The 15,633-nt window shown below is 50.2% G+C and overlaps 1 protein-coding gene across 2 annotated transcripts in view; it reads right to left on the bottom strand.

The window, feature by feature from the left end:
• Positions 1-12,209, bottom strand: part of VAV1 (vav guanine nucleotide exchange factor 1) — a 78,100-nt gene extending 65,891 nt beyond the window's left edge. For both annotated transcript variants that reach the window (XM_002761642.7, XM_078360353.1), the window contains exon 1: positions 11,906-12,209. In XM_002761642.7, the coding sequence (XP_002761688.4) occupies positions 11,906-12,109 (204 nt within the window). In that variant the 5' untranslated portion in view covers positions 12,110-12,209. The remainder of the gene's footprint in view (positions 1-11,905) is intronic.
• Between the last annotated feature and the right edge of the window lie 3,424 nt (positions 12,210-15,633).

Below are 15,633 nucleotides of genomic sequence, written 5' to 3'. Positions count from 1 at the left end.
CACCTTAGGGCATTTGCACAGCCCTTGCCCTCTCCGCCTCCTGCTTCTGAGAGCTGGCTTCTCCTCCTTCAGCTCTCAGCTTTCCTTGACCACCCTCCAGAAAGCTTACCCTCCTCTTCTTCATCTCGATCCCTGGTTTGTTTCATCTGTGACATTTATTATAACGTGCCAGCATTTTATCTATTTGTTTACTGTCTGGAATGGGTCTGGCACCCTCAAACGATATATCCAAGTCAAATCTCTGGAACCTGTGAATGTGACCTGTGAATGTTTTTTGGAGAAAAGGACTTTGTAAGATGTAAGGTAAGGATCTTGAGATGCGGGGAGGTCACAGGGACCTTGAGATGAGGACATAGATAGCTCAAGGACCTCCAGATAAAAAGGTAGCTAAAAGACCACAAGATGAGAAGGACCTCAAGGACCTCAAGATGAGGATATAGCTCGAGGACCTTCAGATGAGGTGGTATCTCTTTTATTAGTAGTATTATAAATTTTTTTAAACAAAGTCTCCCTCTATTGCCCAGGCTGGAATGCAATGGCATGATCTCAGCTCACTGCAACCTCCACCTTCTGGGTTCAAGCGATTCTCCTGCCTCAGCCTCCCAAGAAGCTGGGATTACAGGCGCCCACCACTGTGCCTGGCTAATTTTGTATTTTTAGTAGAGACAGAGTTTCACCATGTTGGCCAGGCTGGTCTTGAACTCCTGACCTCAGGTGATCCATCTGCCTTGGCCTCCCAAAGTGCAGAGATTACAGGTGTGAGCCACCGCACCTGGCTGTGATGAGGAGGTATCTCAGGGATCTCAAAATGAGGACACAGCTCAAGGACCTCAAGATTAGGAGCTATCCCAAGGACCTCAAGATGAGGAGATATCTCAAGACCCTCAAGATGAGGAGATATCTCAAGACCCTCAAGATGAGGAGATATCTCAAGACCCTCAAGATGAGGAGATATCTCAAGACCCTCAAGATGAGGTGATATCTCAAGACCCTCAAGATGAGGAGATATCTCAAGACCCTCAAGATGAGGAGATATCTCAAGACCCTCAAGATGAGGCGATATCTCAAGACCCTCAAGATAAGGACATAGCTCAGGCACCTCAAGATGAAGACATAGGACCTCAAGATGAGGAGATATTTAAGACCCACTCAGATCATCCAGGATCATCCATGTGGGCCCTAAATCCAGTGACAAGCGTCCTTGTAAGGACTCCAGCCTGGGTGATAGAGCCAGACTCCGCCTCAAAAAAAGAAAAAAACCACACACACACAAAGGAAGAAAGCTGGCCAGGCGAAGTGGCTCATGCCTATATCCAAGCACTTTGGGAGGCAGAGGCAGGAGGATCACTTGAGCCCAGAAGTGGGAGGCTGCAGTGAGTAAGGTATGATGGCATCACTGCACTCCGGCCTGGGCAACAGAGCAAGACCCCTTCTCCAAAAATAAAATAGAAAGAGAAACCTGAAGGAGATAAGAGAACACTCAAAGTGTATATCTGAAGGAAAAGAAATATCTGGAAAAGGAACAGCCAGTGCAAGGTCCCTGAGGCTGCAGTGCAGAAGGCAATGGACAGAGAGGGAGAAGGGGAAGGCTGAGAGGCGGACAGAGGCCAAGTGCATAAGCCTTCGTGGGCCACAGTGAGGTTTTTGTCTTTTTCACGGAGGGCAGTGGAGAACAAGGGGAGGGCTGTGAGTAGAGAAGGGACAGAGATTTCCAGCATCTTCTGTGAAAGTCCTGAAAGGTGACACTTCCCAGCACTGTACCCAGAGACGAGGTGAGTGACTAGAACAGAATGGAGGCCGGGTGTGGTGGCTCACGCCTGCAATCCCAACACTTTGGGAGGCGGAGGTGGGCGGTGACATGGTGAAACCCCGTCTCCACTAAAAATACAAACACTTAGCTGGGCATGGCAGCGTGCGCCTGTAGTCCCAGCTACTCAGGAGACTGAGGCAGGAGAATCGCTTGAACCCAGGAAGTGGAGGTTGCAGTGAGCCAAGATTGTGCCACTGCCTTCCAGTCTGGGCGACAAAGCGGGACTCTGTTTCAACAAACAAAAAAGAACGGATGGAATGGAAAGGAAATGCCAAGTGCCTGGTGCTGACCCTCTTAGGCGCCCCTCCTGTCGGTCCTAGCAGGTGAGGTGAGGATGTTTTCCAATCAGCCCAACCCATTTTGCTGAGGTTTGCTGTCACCCAGCCCCCTCATCCCCAACTGAAATTCCTCCCCATGGCCTTGGCTCGGAGCCTCCTCGTGCTATATCCCATTGAGATTTCCACAGACCTGCATATATCTATTTAGAGACAGGGTCTTCCTCTTTTGCCCAGGCTAGAGTACAGTAATAAAATCATTGCCCACTGCAGCATCGAACTTCTGGGCTCAAGACATTCTCCTGCCTCAGCTTCCTGTGTAGCTGGGACTATAAGCATGCGCCACTATGCCAGGCTAATTTTTTAATGTTTTTGTAGAGATGGGACCGTGATATGTTGCCCAGGCTGGTCTCGAACTCCTGGCCTCAAGCAACCCTCCTGTCTCAGCCTCCCAAAGTGCTGAAATTATAGGCATGAGTCACCATGCCCAGCCCTAGACCTGCATTCCTGTAGCCCCATCCGTTCTGCATTTCTGCAGCCAGCTAGTCATTACCCTGAGGTTCTAGGGCACTGACTTCTCAGCGTCCACCCAGCCTATCTCCTTCTTCTCCCAGCTCCCAGTCAAACCACATGCCTCGTCTCCCTGGTAGTTAAATGGAGCCATATGACCAAGTTTTGGCCAATAACAGGAATGGAGGCTGGGCACAGTAGCTTATGCCTGTAATCCCAGCACTTTGTGAGGTCAAAGCGAGCGGATCACCCGAGGTCAGGAGTTCGAGACCAGCCTGGCCAACATGGTGAAACCCCATCTCTACTGAAACACACACACACACACACACACACACACACAAAATTAGTGAGGTGTGGTGGCACATGCCTATAATCCCAGCTACTTGGGAGGCTGAGGCAGGAGAATCACTTGAACCTGGCGGGTGGAGATTGCAGTGAGCTGAAATCACACCATTGCACTCAAGCCTGGATGACAGGAGGGAAACTCCATCTCAAAAAAAAAAAAAAAAAAGAGAGAATGGAAGTGATGGTGCCATTTCCAGGCCTGGCCTGTGAAATCCTCTCATAGCGATCTTTCCCTAGCAGAAAAGACTCCAAGGTCCTTAAGGATGCTAAGACCATGAGATGCTGGAGCCTGGGGCCTAGAGAGCCTTTATAACACAGAGCCTCCTCCTCCGACCCCGAGATGACCCAAACTGAATTGTGATATAAGAAGTAAACTCTCACTATCATTTAAGTGATGTAATTTGGGTTTGGGTTTTTTTGTTGTTGTTTTTTCTTTTCAAGACAGGGTCTCACCTTGTCACCCAGGCTGGACTGCAGTGGCACCATCATAACCCACTGCAGCCTCCAACTCCTGGGCTCAAGAGATCCTCCTGCCTCAGTCTCCTAAGGAGCTGGGACTACAGGCACATGCTACCATGCCTAGCTAATATTTTTGTATTTTTTTTGTAGATATGGGGATCTTGTATGTTGCCCAGGCTAGTCTCCAACTCCTGGCCTCAAGCAATTAGCCTGCCTTGGCTTCCCAAAGTATTGGGGATTATAGGTGTGAGCCATCGTGCCTGGCAAAATGATGCAGTTGGTCACAGCGGTTAACATATATACCCTGACTTGTATACCACTGCCTACGGGCAGCTCGGACTCAATGGAATTAAATTAACAAAATGAATGACTCCCATTCATTTAGCACTCACTGTATGTTAATTACCATGCTGGGAATTTGATTTATCTTATCTTTAATCCTTACACCATTTGTACTATCAACATTTCCATTTTATTTATTTTTATTTATTTATTTTTTGAGATGGAGTCTCACTCCATCTCCCAGGCCGGAGTGCAGTGGTGCAATCTTGTTTCACTGCAACCTCTGCCTCCTGGGTTCAAGCAATTCTCCTGCCTCAGCCTCCCAAGTAGCTGGGATTACAGGTGCTGGCCACCACACCCAGCTAATTGTATTTTTAGTAGAGTCCAGGTTTTGCCATGTTGACAAACTCCTGGTCTTTAACTCCGGACCTCAGGTGATCCACCCACCTCAGCCTCCCAAAGTGCTGGGATTGCAAGTGTGAGCAATGTGCACAGTCAACATTCCCATTTTAGAGATTTCCTGTTTTACAGATAAAACAATCAGAGATCTGATAGGTTAACTAATCATTTTTTTCTCCAAGACCACAAAGCTAGCAAATATCTGACTTGCAATTTAAGTCAACCTAATATATAAAGAGCTTCTAAAAATCAGTAAGAGATGCCTGTAATCCCAGCACTTAGAGAGGCCAAGGTGTGCCAGTCACTCATGGCCAGGCCATTTTGAGACCAGCCAGGCCAACATGGCAGAACCCCATCTCTACTAAAGATACAAAATTTATCTGGGCGTCTTGGCACACACCTGTAATCCCAGCTACTCAGGAGACTGAGGCACGAGAATCACTTGAACCTGGGAAGCGGAGGTTGCAGTGAGGTGAGACCAGGTCGATACACTCCAGCCTGGGCAACAGAGAAAGACGCAGCTTCAAAAAAAATAAGAAATCAATAAGAGAAAAGGTCAGCAGTAAACAGCAATGATAGATAATAGTAAGCAAGTGATGGTCGGGCGCGGTGGCTCACGCCTGTAATCCCAGCACTTTGGGAGGCCAAGGCAGGTGGATCATGAGGTCAAGAGATGGAGACCGTCCTGGTCACACAAGGTGAAACCCCATCTCTACTAAAAATACAAAAATTAGCTGGACATGGTGGCACATGCCTGTAGTCCCAGCTACTGGGGAGGCTGAGGCAGGAGAATTGCCTGAACCCAGGAGGCGGAGGTTGCGGTGAGCCGAGATCACGCCATTGCACTCCAGCCTGGGTAACAAGAGTGAAACTCCGTCTCAAAAAAAAAAAAAAATAGTAAGCAAGTGATATGAACAGATTATCTCACCGGAAGAAAACATAAATAGCTCTTAAACATAAGAAAAGAGTCTCAGCTTCACTCAGAATAAGAGAAAATGTAAATTGAGACTTAATGAGCTCCACTGACTACCCATCCAGCTGGCAAAACTCCAAAATCTTGACAACAGAACTGTCTGCTGGGGAGGCGGCAGAGAAGCAAGTCCTCTGTCTGGCATGTGGTGGCATAACTGAAACAATTCATATGGAATCAGTCCCAGACAGATAACCATTTGGCAATATCTATCAAAAACACAAAGATTGGCTAGCATTCCGTTGACAAAATAAAACGTCTTAAAATTTGAAAAATAAAAATACATCATGCCTATAATCCCAGCACTTTGGGAGGCTGAGGCACGCGGATTACTTGAGGTCAAGAGTTCGAGACTAGCCTGGTCAACATAGTGAAACCCCGTCTCTACTAAAAATAGACAAAAATTAGCAGGGTGTGGTGGTGTGCGCCTATAGTCCCAGCTACTGGGGAGGCTGAGGTAGAAGAATCACTTGAACTCGGGAGGCAGAGTTTGCAGTGAGCCAAGATTGCTCCATTGCACTTCAGCCTGACGACAGAGCGAGACTCCATCTCAAAAAAAACAAGGCTTGGTGGAGCATGATGATTCACACTTATCATCCCAACACTCTGGGAGCCGAGGTGGGAGGATTATTCTTGAGTCTGGGAGTTTGAGACCAGCCCAGGCAACATAGTGAGACCCCCATCTCTGCCTTAGAAAACAGTGGGCTTGGTGGTGTACACCTGTAGTTCAGCTGCTCAGGAGGCCGAGGCAGGTGGATCACTTGAACCTGGGAAGGGGAGGTTGCAGTGAGCAGAGATCGTGCCACTGCACTGGGTAACAGGGCAAGACTCTGTCTCAAAAGAAAGATAAGAAATATTTGCATAAAATATGGTATAGAAGATAAGAAATCAGCTGGGTGTGGTGGCTCACACCTGAAATAAATCCCAGCTCTTTGAGAGGCTGAGGTGGGCAGATCACCTGAGGTCAGGAGTTCAAGACCAGCCTGGCCAACATGGCAAAACCCCATCTCTGCTAAAAATACAAAAAAATGAGCTGGGTGTGATGGCACACACCTGTAATCCCAGCCAGTCAGGAGGCTGAAGGCAGGAGAATCTCTTGAGCCCAGGAGGCAGAGGTTGCAGTGAGCCAACATGGCGTCATTGCATTCCAGCCTGGGGAATAGAGTGAGACTCTGTCTCAAAAAGAAAAAGAAAAGATAAATCTTGTAACGCACTGTTAACCATTCAGTGCAGTCCGATGCTGGGCAGGTTTGTAGCCTAGGAGCAATAGGTTATACTGCATAGCCAGGGATGTAGACGCCAAAGCATCTACATTTGTGTAAGTGTATTCTACAGTGTTCACACAACCATGAGCCACCTAACAAGGCATTTCTCAGAACAGATTCCTTTCACCAAGCAACACGTGACTGTATATGCAACTAAATACTTTTCTAGGTTCTTTACAGTAATTCACTTATCCCCCACCACAATACCTTAAATAGAAATTCAGCAGCCTCATTTTACAGATGAAAAACCAGGGAACAGAGATAAGTAATGTGCCCAAGGTCACACAGCAGAGGAGCTGGAAATTGATCCATGGACAAGGTTATCATTATTTTTTAGAAGCTATAACTGACCCAGGCGCGGTGGTACACACCTGCGATCCCAGCACTCTGGGAGGCCAAGGCAAGCAGATTACCTGAGGTCAGGAGTTTGAGACCAGCCTGGCCAACCTGGTGAAATCCCATGTCTGCTAAAACTACAAAATTAGCTGGGTGTGGTGGCAGGTGCCTGTAATCCCTGCTACTCGGGAGGCTGAGGCAGCAGAATTGCTTGAACCTGGGAAGTGGAGGTTGCAGTGAGCGGAGATTATGCCACTGCACTCCAGCCTGGACAACGAGAACAAAATTCCATCTCAAAAATAAATAAATACTTAAAAGAAAACCTCCTTCATGATGTGCTTATTTCACATTGCATGCCTGTATCAAAATAGCTCATGTACCCCATAAATATATGTCTACTATGTACCCACAAAAATTAAAAATGATTTAAAAATTTTTTAAATCTTAATTAGGCATGGCAGCAGGCACCTGTAGTCCCAGTTACTTGGGAGGCTGAAGTAGGAGGATCACTTCAGCCTGGGAGATGGAGGCTGCGGTGAGCCTTGATGGCAGCATTGCACCACAGTGCTACAGCCTGGGGTACAAAGGAAAACTTTATCTCCAAAAAAAAAAAAAAAAGCTATAATTGTAGAATAGGGAAATTATTTTCTCCCTCTTTTATTTTATTTTTGACACAGAGTCTTACTCTGTCCCCAGCTGGAGCGCAGCAGTGCAATCTTGGCTCAATGCAACCTCCCCTCTCACGTTCAAGCGATTCTCCTGCCTCAGCCTCCTGAATAGCTGGGATTGTAAGCGTGCACCACCATGCCCAGCTAACTTTTGTATTTTTAATAGAGATGGGGTTTCACCATGTTGGTGAGGCTGGTGTCGACCTCCTGATTTTGTGATCTGCCCACCTCGGCCTCCCAAAGTGCTGGGATAACAGGCGTGAGCCACTGCACTGTGTTTGTTAAAATGAATGAAATATGCAGCCATGTTATAAAGAATAGTTATAATCTCTACAGGCTGATGTGGAAAGACTGCCAAGGTGATTAGTGAGGAAAGCACACACAGAGCAGTGGGTGGCATGTGTCATCTTTCCTGTTATGGGAGGAGTGGAGATAAGAACCTCTATTCTGCCTGGGTACAGTGGCTCATGCCTGTAATTCCAGCTTTTTGGAAGGCTGAGGTGGGAGGACTGCTTGAGGCCAGGAGTTCAAGACCAGCCTGGGCAACCTAACAAAACCCCATCTCTACAAAAATTTAAAAATTAGCCAGGTATGCTGGCGCACACCTGTAGTCCCAGCTACTCGGGATGCTGAGACAGAATCTCTTGAACCCGGGAGGCGGAGGTTGCACTGAGCCAAGATCGTGCCACTGCACTCCAGCCTAGGTGACAGAAATTAGCCAGGCATGGTGACAGGTGCCTATAATCCCAGCTACTCAGGAGGCTGAGGCAGGAGAATTGCTTGAACCTGGGAGGTAGAGGCTGCAGTGAGTTGGATGGCGCTACTGCACTCCAGCCTGGTAGACAGCGAAGCTCTGTCTCATTTAAAAAAAAAAAAAAAATGGCCAGGCACAGTGGCTCATGCCTGTAATTCCAGCACTTTGGGAGGCCAAGGTAGGTAGATCACAAGGTCAGGGGATCAAGACCAGTATGGCCAAGATGATGAAACCCTGTTGCTACTAAAACTACAAAAAATTAGCCAGGTGTGGTGGTGTGCGCCTGTAATCCAGCTGCTACTTGGGAGCCTGAGGCAGAGAATTGCTTGAATCAGGGAGGCGGAGGTTGCAGTGAGCCAAGGTCACGCCATTGCACTCCAGCCTCAGGGACAGAGTGAGACTCCATCCCAAAAAAGGGAGAGTTGGTGTGTAGGTATAGCTGTGGCTTCTCATGATAGTATCATTCTCTCTCTGGGCCTCGGATCTCAAGGGGACCAGCCAGCTTGGAGACTCACTCAAATCTGACCTCCTGCACCATTCCCACCAGCTGGGCCAGTCCCTACCCTGAACATACAGGCACTGACCAGTTCCTACCTCAGGGCCTTTGCACTGGCAGTAACCACTGCCTGGGACTCCATTTCCCCAGATCCACATGGCTCATTCCTTAATTTTCTCCAGTGTCACCTTACCACTAGCCCTCCTAGTCACAGTGCTCCCTGCATACCCTGTCCCACCTTGTTTTCTCCAGGGCAGTACGTACCACCTCCAGACTTATACATTGTCTTACTTCCTCACTGTCAACCTCCCCCACCAGAATGCAGGCTCCTCAACAGCAGGGTGTGTGTGTGTGTGTGTGTGTGTGTGTGTGTGTGTGTGTGTGTTATTCCCACTGTTCCTAGCACCAAGAACAGGGCCTGGCAGATGTCATTGTTGGATGGATGGGTGGGTACATGGACAGACAGATGAGTAGGTGGGTGGATGAGTGGATGTATGCAGTGGGTGGATGGATGGGTGGGTGGGTGAATGAATGACAGATACATGAGTGAATGGATGGATCCATAGAGAGATGGATGGGTGGATGGGTGGATGGATGGAAAAGTGGATGGATGGATAGACTGATAGAGGGAGAAATGAGTAAATGAGTGGATGGATGGACGGATGAGTGAATGAATGAGTGGGTGGTTGAATGGATGGGTGGAGGAATAGATGAGTGAATGGATGGAGAGATGAGTAGGTGGATGGATGAATGGATGGATGGATGATTAGATGAATGGGTGGATGATAGATGAGTGAACAATGGATCCATGGATAGATGGGTGGGTAGATGGGTGGGTGGATGGATGGAAAATGGATGGATGGATAGACTGATAGAGGGAGAAATGAGTAAATGAGTGGATGGACAGATAGATGGACAGATGAGTAGATGAATGGGTGGGTGGTTGAATGGATGGATGAATAGAGGAGTGATGAATGAGTGGATGGATGGACAGATGAGTAGATGGATGGATGGATGGGTGGGTGGGTGGGTGGGTAGGTGGATGGACGGACAGATGAGTAGATGGATGGATGGATGGGTGGGTGGGTGGGTAGGTGGATGGATGGACGGATGAGTAGATGGATGGATGGATGGGTGGGTGGGTGGGTGGGTAGGTGGATGGACGGACAGATGAGTAGATGGATGGATGGATGGGTGGGTGGGTGGGTAGGTGGATGGATGGACGGATGAGTAGATGGATGGATGGATGGATGGATGGGTGGGTGGGTGGGTGGGTAGGTGGATGATAGATGAGTGAACGCATGGATCCACGGATAGATGGGTGGGTAGATGGGTGGATGGATGGATGGATGGATGGAAAATGGATGGGTAGATAGACTGATAGAGGGAGAAATGAGTAAATGAGTGGATGGATAGATGGACAGATGAGTAGATGAATGGGTGGGTGGGTGAATGGGTAGATGAATGATTAGATGATTGGATGGATGAGTGGATGGATGGGTAGATATGTGGATGGATGAATGGAAGGATGGATGGGTGTGTGGATGGGTGGATTAGGACGGTCTTTGGAGTGCAGCTGCTCCCCTAGAGATTAGCATCATGCATCCTCACCCTTCATCCAAAAACTGGCTTTAACTGAGACACACACAAGAGTGGAAGTTCATCCTTAAGTCTATCCACTTTCCCATTAGCTGCTATTGAAGCATCACAGAGACCTTGACTTCCTGCCGGGTCTGGGGCCTAACGGGTCCCATGACTACTTCCTCATTCCCTGGGAACCAGAAGGAGGTTACGCAAATGTAGGCAAAGCTGGGATGGCCTGTGGCCAGAGAGGATGGATGCTTGGGTGCGGGGAGGAGTGTCTTCTCCTTTTGGGAAGACTTGTCCCAGCTGAGGACAGTGTAAGCCCCTGGCACTAAAGAAACAGAAGGGCCAGGCACGGTGGCTCATGCCTGTAATCCCAGAACTTCGGGAGGCTGAGGAGGGCAGATCACCTGAGGTCACGAGTTCAAGACCAGCCTAATAAACATGGCACCCCGTCTCTACTAAAAATACAAAAAAAAAAAAAAACCTACCCAGGCATGGTGATACGTGCCTGTAGTCCCAGCTATCTGGGAGGCTGGGGCAGGAGAATCACTTGAACCTGGGAGGTGGAGGTTCCAGTGAGCCAAGATTGCACCACTGCACTCCAGCCTGGGTGACAGAACAAGACTCCATTTCAAAAATAAAACACAAAATAAAAAAACAAAAGGAACAAAGGCCCACCAATCTCTCCCACCAATGGCCTTGCCCCTGAGAACCACCCCCCAGGAACCCCCATGGGCCCATCTCCATGAACTTATCCTCCCAGCTCCTCATCTGCAGGGCCAGCCTAAGGGCTAGATGGGAGCTGTCCCCTCAGACCTCAGGGCAGGGCTGTATCCCCCAGACCCCAGGATAGGGCTGTCTCTCCTTATACCCCAGAGCAGATGGGACTCCACCAGCCCTGCCTCATCCCCTATTTCCACCCAGCAGCCCTGGGGAAGCAGACAAGAGATGCTGCATGAGCGCAAGCCAGTACATCCCACACCCAGCCCACCACATTCAAATAGGGATTTGAATATATTTCCTGAGCCGGCCTGGGATGGCCACAGTCAAATCCGACACCACCCCTCCAGCCTGGGCCCCTGCAGAAATCCCTGCAGAGAAAATGCAGCTCTTCCAGGCGCCAAGACCTCAGGATCCACTCTCTGAGCCCAGGACTGGGCCCTGCCTCAGTGTCTCCCCTGGGAGGAAGCTCGGATCCCTGGGGCTGCAGCCCCCCACCTGCCCCGTTGCCCCAGGCCCAGGCAGGAAGCCAAGGGGAAGGAAGATGTAAGGGGAAGGAAGGGGCCCAAGGCCTGGGAGGAGGAGACACATGTGGGGAAGATGTTGGCGGAGGCCCCTCCCCCATAGCCAGACTCTGGGGGTCAAAGGAGTCCAAAACTTCAGGTAACCCATCGGCTACCCTGGGGGTTCTGAGGTGCCCCCAGGGACCTCGGGTTGGTCCCATTTGGGGGCATGAGCCCCAGTAGAGTCAGCCTGGGGCTTGAGAGAGTTAACCCCTAGTTCACCAGTTCCCAGCTGATTTTGGGCTAACTCAGGGCCTGTGAACCCACATGGGGTGAGGGGACTGTTAAGCTTCGGGAGGCCACGCCAGAATCTCAGATTGTGACCACCCCCTGGGCCAGCCCTGGGCCTATAAGCATATCCCCCTACTTTGCAGGCCCAGAGGTGGAGCACGTCAACCCCTCACTGTCAGCCCCGGGGAGGACCCCCCCCTCCAGCCCTCAGCACACCTGCCCTCAGAAGGCTTACCTGCGACATCTGGGGGCGCAGGTTGACCTCACGAAGGTTGATGGCATGCGGTAGCAGGTTGTTAAGCAGCTGACACAGAAGGACACCATCGCGGAGGGCCTGGGCCAGTTCACACACCTGAGCCCCATCCCAGGTCACACGGTGGCTGGGCGGCAGCACACGGCACTGGATGAGCCAGTGGGTGCACTGGCGCCACAGTTCCATGGCCGCTGCCTGCCCGGGGCTGGCCGTGCACCCTCTCGGCCTCCACCACCCGCCCGCCCGCACACCCGCCCTGCTCGCCTGTGGAGCGACAGCTAGTGCTACCACTTCCTCTTCTTTGCCTGTAACTGTCGCCCTGAGAGGGGGCGGAGGAGGAGGAGCCATGGGGCAGGGGGAGTTGGGGGAGCACCTGTGGCCCAGCCCCACCCCATACAGAATCTGACATCTCTTTCCTCCGCCCACTCGACACAGGCCTGGGCACCGGGAGTTGGGGGGCTAGGGGAGTCAGGCCAGCTAGACTACCAGATGGGTGAGCTTCCTCCATATGCAGACAGTGACACTCTGAAATATACCCAGAATTCACCCACTTCTCACCCCATCCTCTGGTCCAGCCCCATCATCACTCGCCTGGTCTCCTGACTACAGCCCCCACCCCCACAGTCTGTCCTCCCTGCAGCCACCAACAGAGGTTGCCTGAGAGCATCTGAGTCAGAGCCCACCCCTCCTCTGCCTGCAACCCTCTTTGGCTCCCACTTTCCTCAAGGGACAAGCCCAAGTCCTCCCCAAGGCCCACAAAACTCTGCTTGAATTGCCCAGTTCCCTCCCTGTCTGTCCTTCCCTCCTCCCTCTCCCTGCTCTTCACTCTGCTCCAGCCACACCGGCCTCCTCACTCATTCTCCATGGTGCAGGAACATACGGTCCTGCCCCAGGACCTTTGCACAGCTGTGTCATCCACCTTAAGCAACTTCATGGCTAGCTCCCTCACCCCTACAGCTCTTTGCTCAAATGCTACCTTCCCATGAGGTCTTCCCAAACCCCCTGATTTCAAATCACAGCCTGTTCTGCATACCATCAGCCCTACCCACTTCCCTAGGATAAGCCCTGATCTTTATCCAACGAATCTTATTTTTATCAGTTACTTTATCCTTTTTTCCTTCCTTCCTCTCTCTCTCTCTTCCTTCCTTCCTCCCTCTTTCTCCCCTGCCTCCCTTTCCTTTCCCTTCCCTTCTCTCTTCTTTTCTTTTTTGACAGGGCCTCACTCTGTCACCCAGGCTGGAGTGCAGTGGCGAGATCTCGGCTTACCAAAAGCTCCTCCTCCCAGGTTCAAGTGATTCTCCCCCACCTCAGCCTCCCAAACATTGGGATTACAGGCACCTGCCACCACATCCAGGTAATTTTTGTACTTTCACAGAAACAAAGTTTCAGCATATTGGCCAGGCTGGTCTCAAACTCCTGACCTCAAGTGATCTGCCCGCCTTGATCTCCCAAAGTGTTGGGATGACAGGCATAATCCCAACCCAGGCTGGACCTTCGTGGCACAATCACTGCTTACCACAGCCTTGAACTCCTGGACTCAGGTGATCCTCCAGCCTCAGTCTCTCAAGTAGCTGGAACTACAGGCTTGTACCACTGTGCCTGGCTAATTTTATTTATTTATTTATTTTTGAGACAGAGTCTTGCTCTGTCACCTCTGTCACCCAGGCTGGAGTGCAGTGGTGTGATCTCGGCTCACTGGTTGATCTCCACCTCCCAGGTTTAAGCTATTCTCCTGCCTCAGCCTCTGGAGTAGCTGGGACTAGAGGTGCATGCTACCATGCCTGGCTAAGATTTTTTGTATTTTTACAAAAAATATAGAGACGGGGTTTCACCGTGTTAGCTAGGATGGTCTTAATCTCCTGACCTCATGATCTGCCTGCCTCAGCCTCCCAAAGTGCTGGAATTACAAGCATGAGCCACTGCACCTGGCCTAATTTTAATTTTTTTTGCAGAGAGGGGCTCTTACTATGTTTCCCAGGCTGGTCTTGAACTCCTGGCCTCAAGTGATCCACCTGCCCCAGCCTCCCAAACTGCTGTTACAGGTGTGAACCACCATTCCCAGCCCAAACGTGTCTTTCATTAATTCATTCAACAAACATTTACTGGCTTCCCAGCCATTACCGTATCATTAGCTGAAATCGTCTTCACAAGGATAGGTCTCTCCACCCCCACCTCCAGCTTTCACCCGACTACAGTGTAAGCAGGACCCTCCCCCTCCATCCAACACACAGCCCTCATCTTGGAGTTCCTTTTTTAATTATTATTTTGAGACAGAGTTTTGTGCTTGTTACCCAGGCTGGAGTGCAATGGCGCGATCTCGGCTCATAGCAACCTCTGCCTCCCGGGTTTAAGTGATTCTCCTGCCTCAGCCTCCCCAGTACCTGGGATTACAGGTGCATGCCGCCACACCCAGCTAATTTTGTATTTTTAGTAGAGACAGGGTTTTCCCATGTTGGTCAGGCTGGTCTCGAACTCCTGACTTCAGGTGATCTGCCTACCTCGGCTTCCCAAAGTACTGGGATTACAGGTGTGAGCCACCGCGTCTGGCCCTGTTTTTTTAATTATTACAACCCGGAGGAAGCACTAGACCCATTCGCTGGACAGGCACTACCCTCTGATTGTACCAACACTAGAAGGGTGGGGGTTAAGGAAGAAATCTTCCCTTCTTGAGCCGGGAGTCTCTTCCACACTGGCCAGGGCCGGTGGGAGGAGCCTGATAATTTCCTGCTTTGCAACCCTACAGGCATCAAAATCTTTCCTCTCCAAGCATCCTTGGCCCTCTATGCCTCAATTTCCTCATCTGTAAAATGGTGGGTAACTTTCACTGCGAAGCACTACCGTGGAGAAAGTGGGCATGAAAAGATGGAAAGGGAGGCAGACAGGATAAAGCTCCAGAGCCTCGGGTTTGAATCTACCTCTACCACTTACAAGCCAGCTACACCATTGGGCAAATGGTGTAGCTGCCCTGTGTCTCAGTTTCCCGATCTGGAAAATGGAAGTGATGAAAATACTACCTCTTACCCTTACAGGGTGGCCTATATGAAAATTAAAATAGAGGCCTCATGCCTGTAATCCCAGCACTTTGGGAGGCTGAGGCGGGCAGATCATCTGAGGTCAGGAGTTTGAGGCCAGCCCTGCCAACATAATGAAACCCCATCTCTACCAAAAATACAAAAAATTAGCTGGGCATGGTGGCGCATGCCTTTAATCCCAGCTACTCAGGAGGCTGAAGCAGGAGAATTGCTTGAACCCAGGAGGTGTAGGTTGTAGTCAGCTGAGATAGTTGCCACTGCATTCCAGCCTGGGCGACAAGAGTGAAACTCCGTCTCAAAAAAAAAAAAGAGAGGCAAGTTGACAGAACAGCTATACAGTAAGTGTTCAATAAATGTTGGCTGCTGCAACTGCATTTAAGACTGCGGTTAAAAAAAAAAAAAGCCGGGCGCTGTGGCTCACGCCTGTAATCCTAACACTTTGGAAGGCCGAGGTGGGTGGATCACCCGAGGCCAGGAGTTTAAGACCAGCCTGGCCATCATGGTGAAACCCCATCTTTAAAAAAAAAAAAAAAAGACTGTGGTTAGTGGGGCCAAGCACAGTGGCTCATGCCTGTAATCCCAGCTCTCTGGGAGGCCAAGGCAGGAAGATCGCATGAGCCCAGGAGTTCCAGAGCCTGGGCAGCACAGTTAAGACACCACCTCTGTAAAAAATGAAAT

Source organism: Callithrix jacchus, chromosome 22 (assembly GCF_049354715.1).
Source record: "Callithrix jacchus isolate 240 chromosome 22, calJac240_pri, whole genome shotgun sequence".
Classification (NCBI taxonomy): domain Eukaryota; kingdom Metazoa; phylum Chordata; class Mammalia; order Primates; family Cebidae; genus Callithrix; species Callithrix jacchus.
Note: the sequence above shows the minus strand (reverse complement) of the source record. Positions and strands in the feature narration are given on the sequence as shown.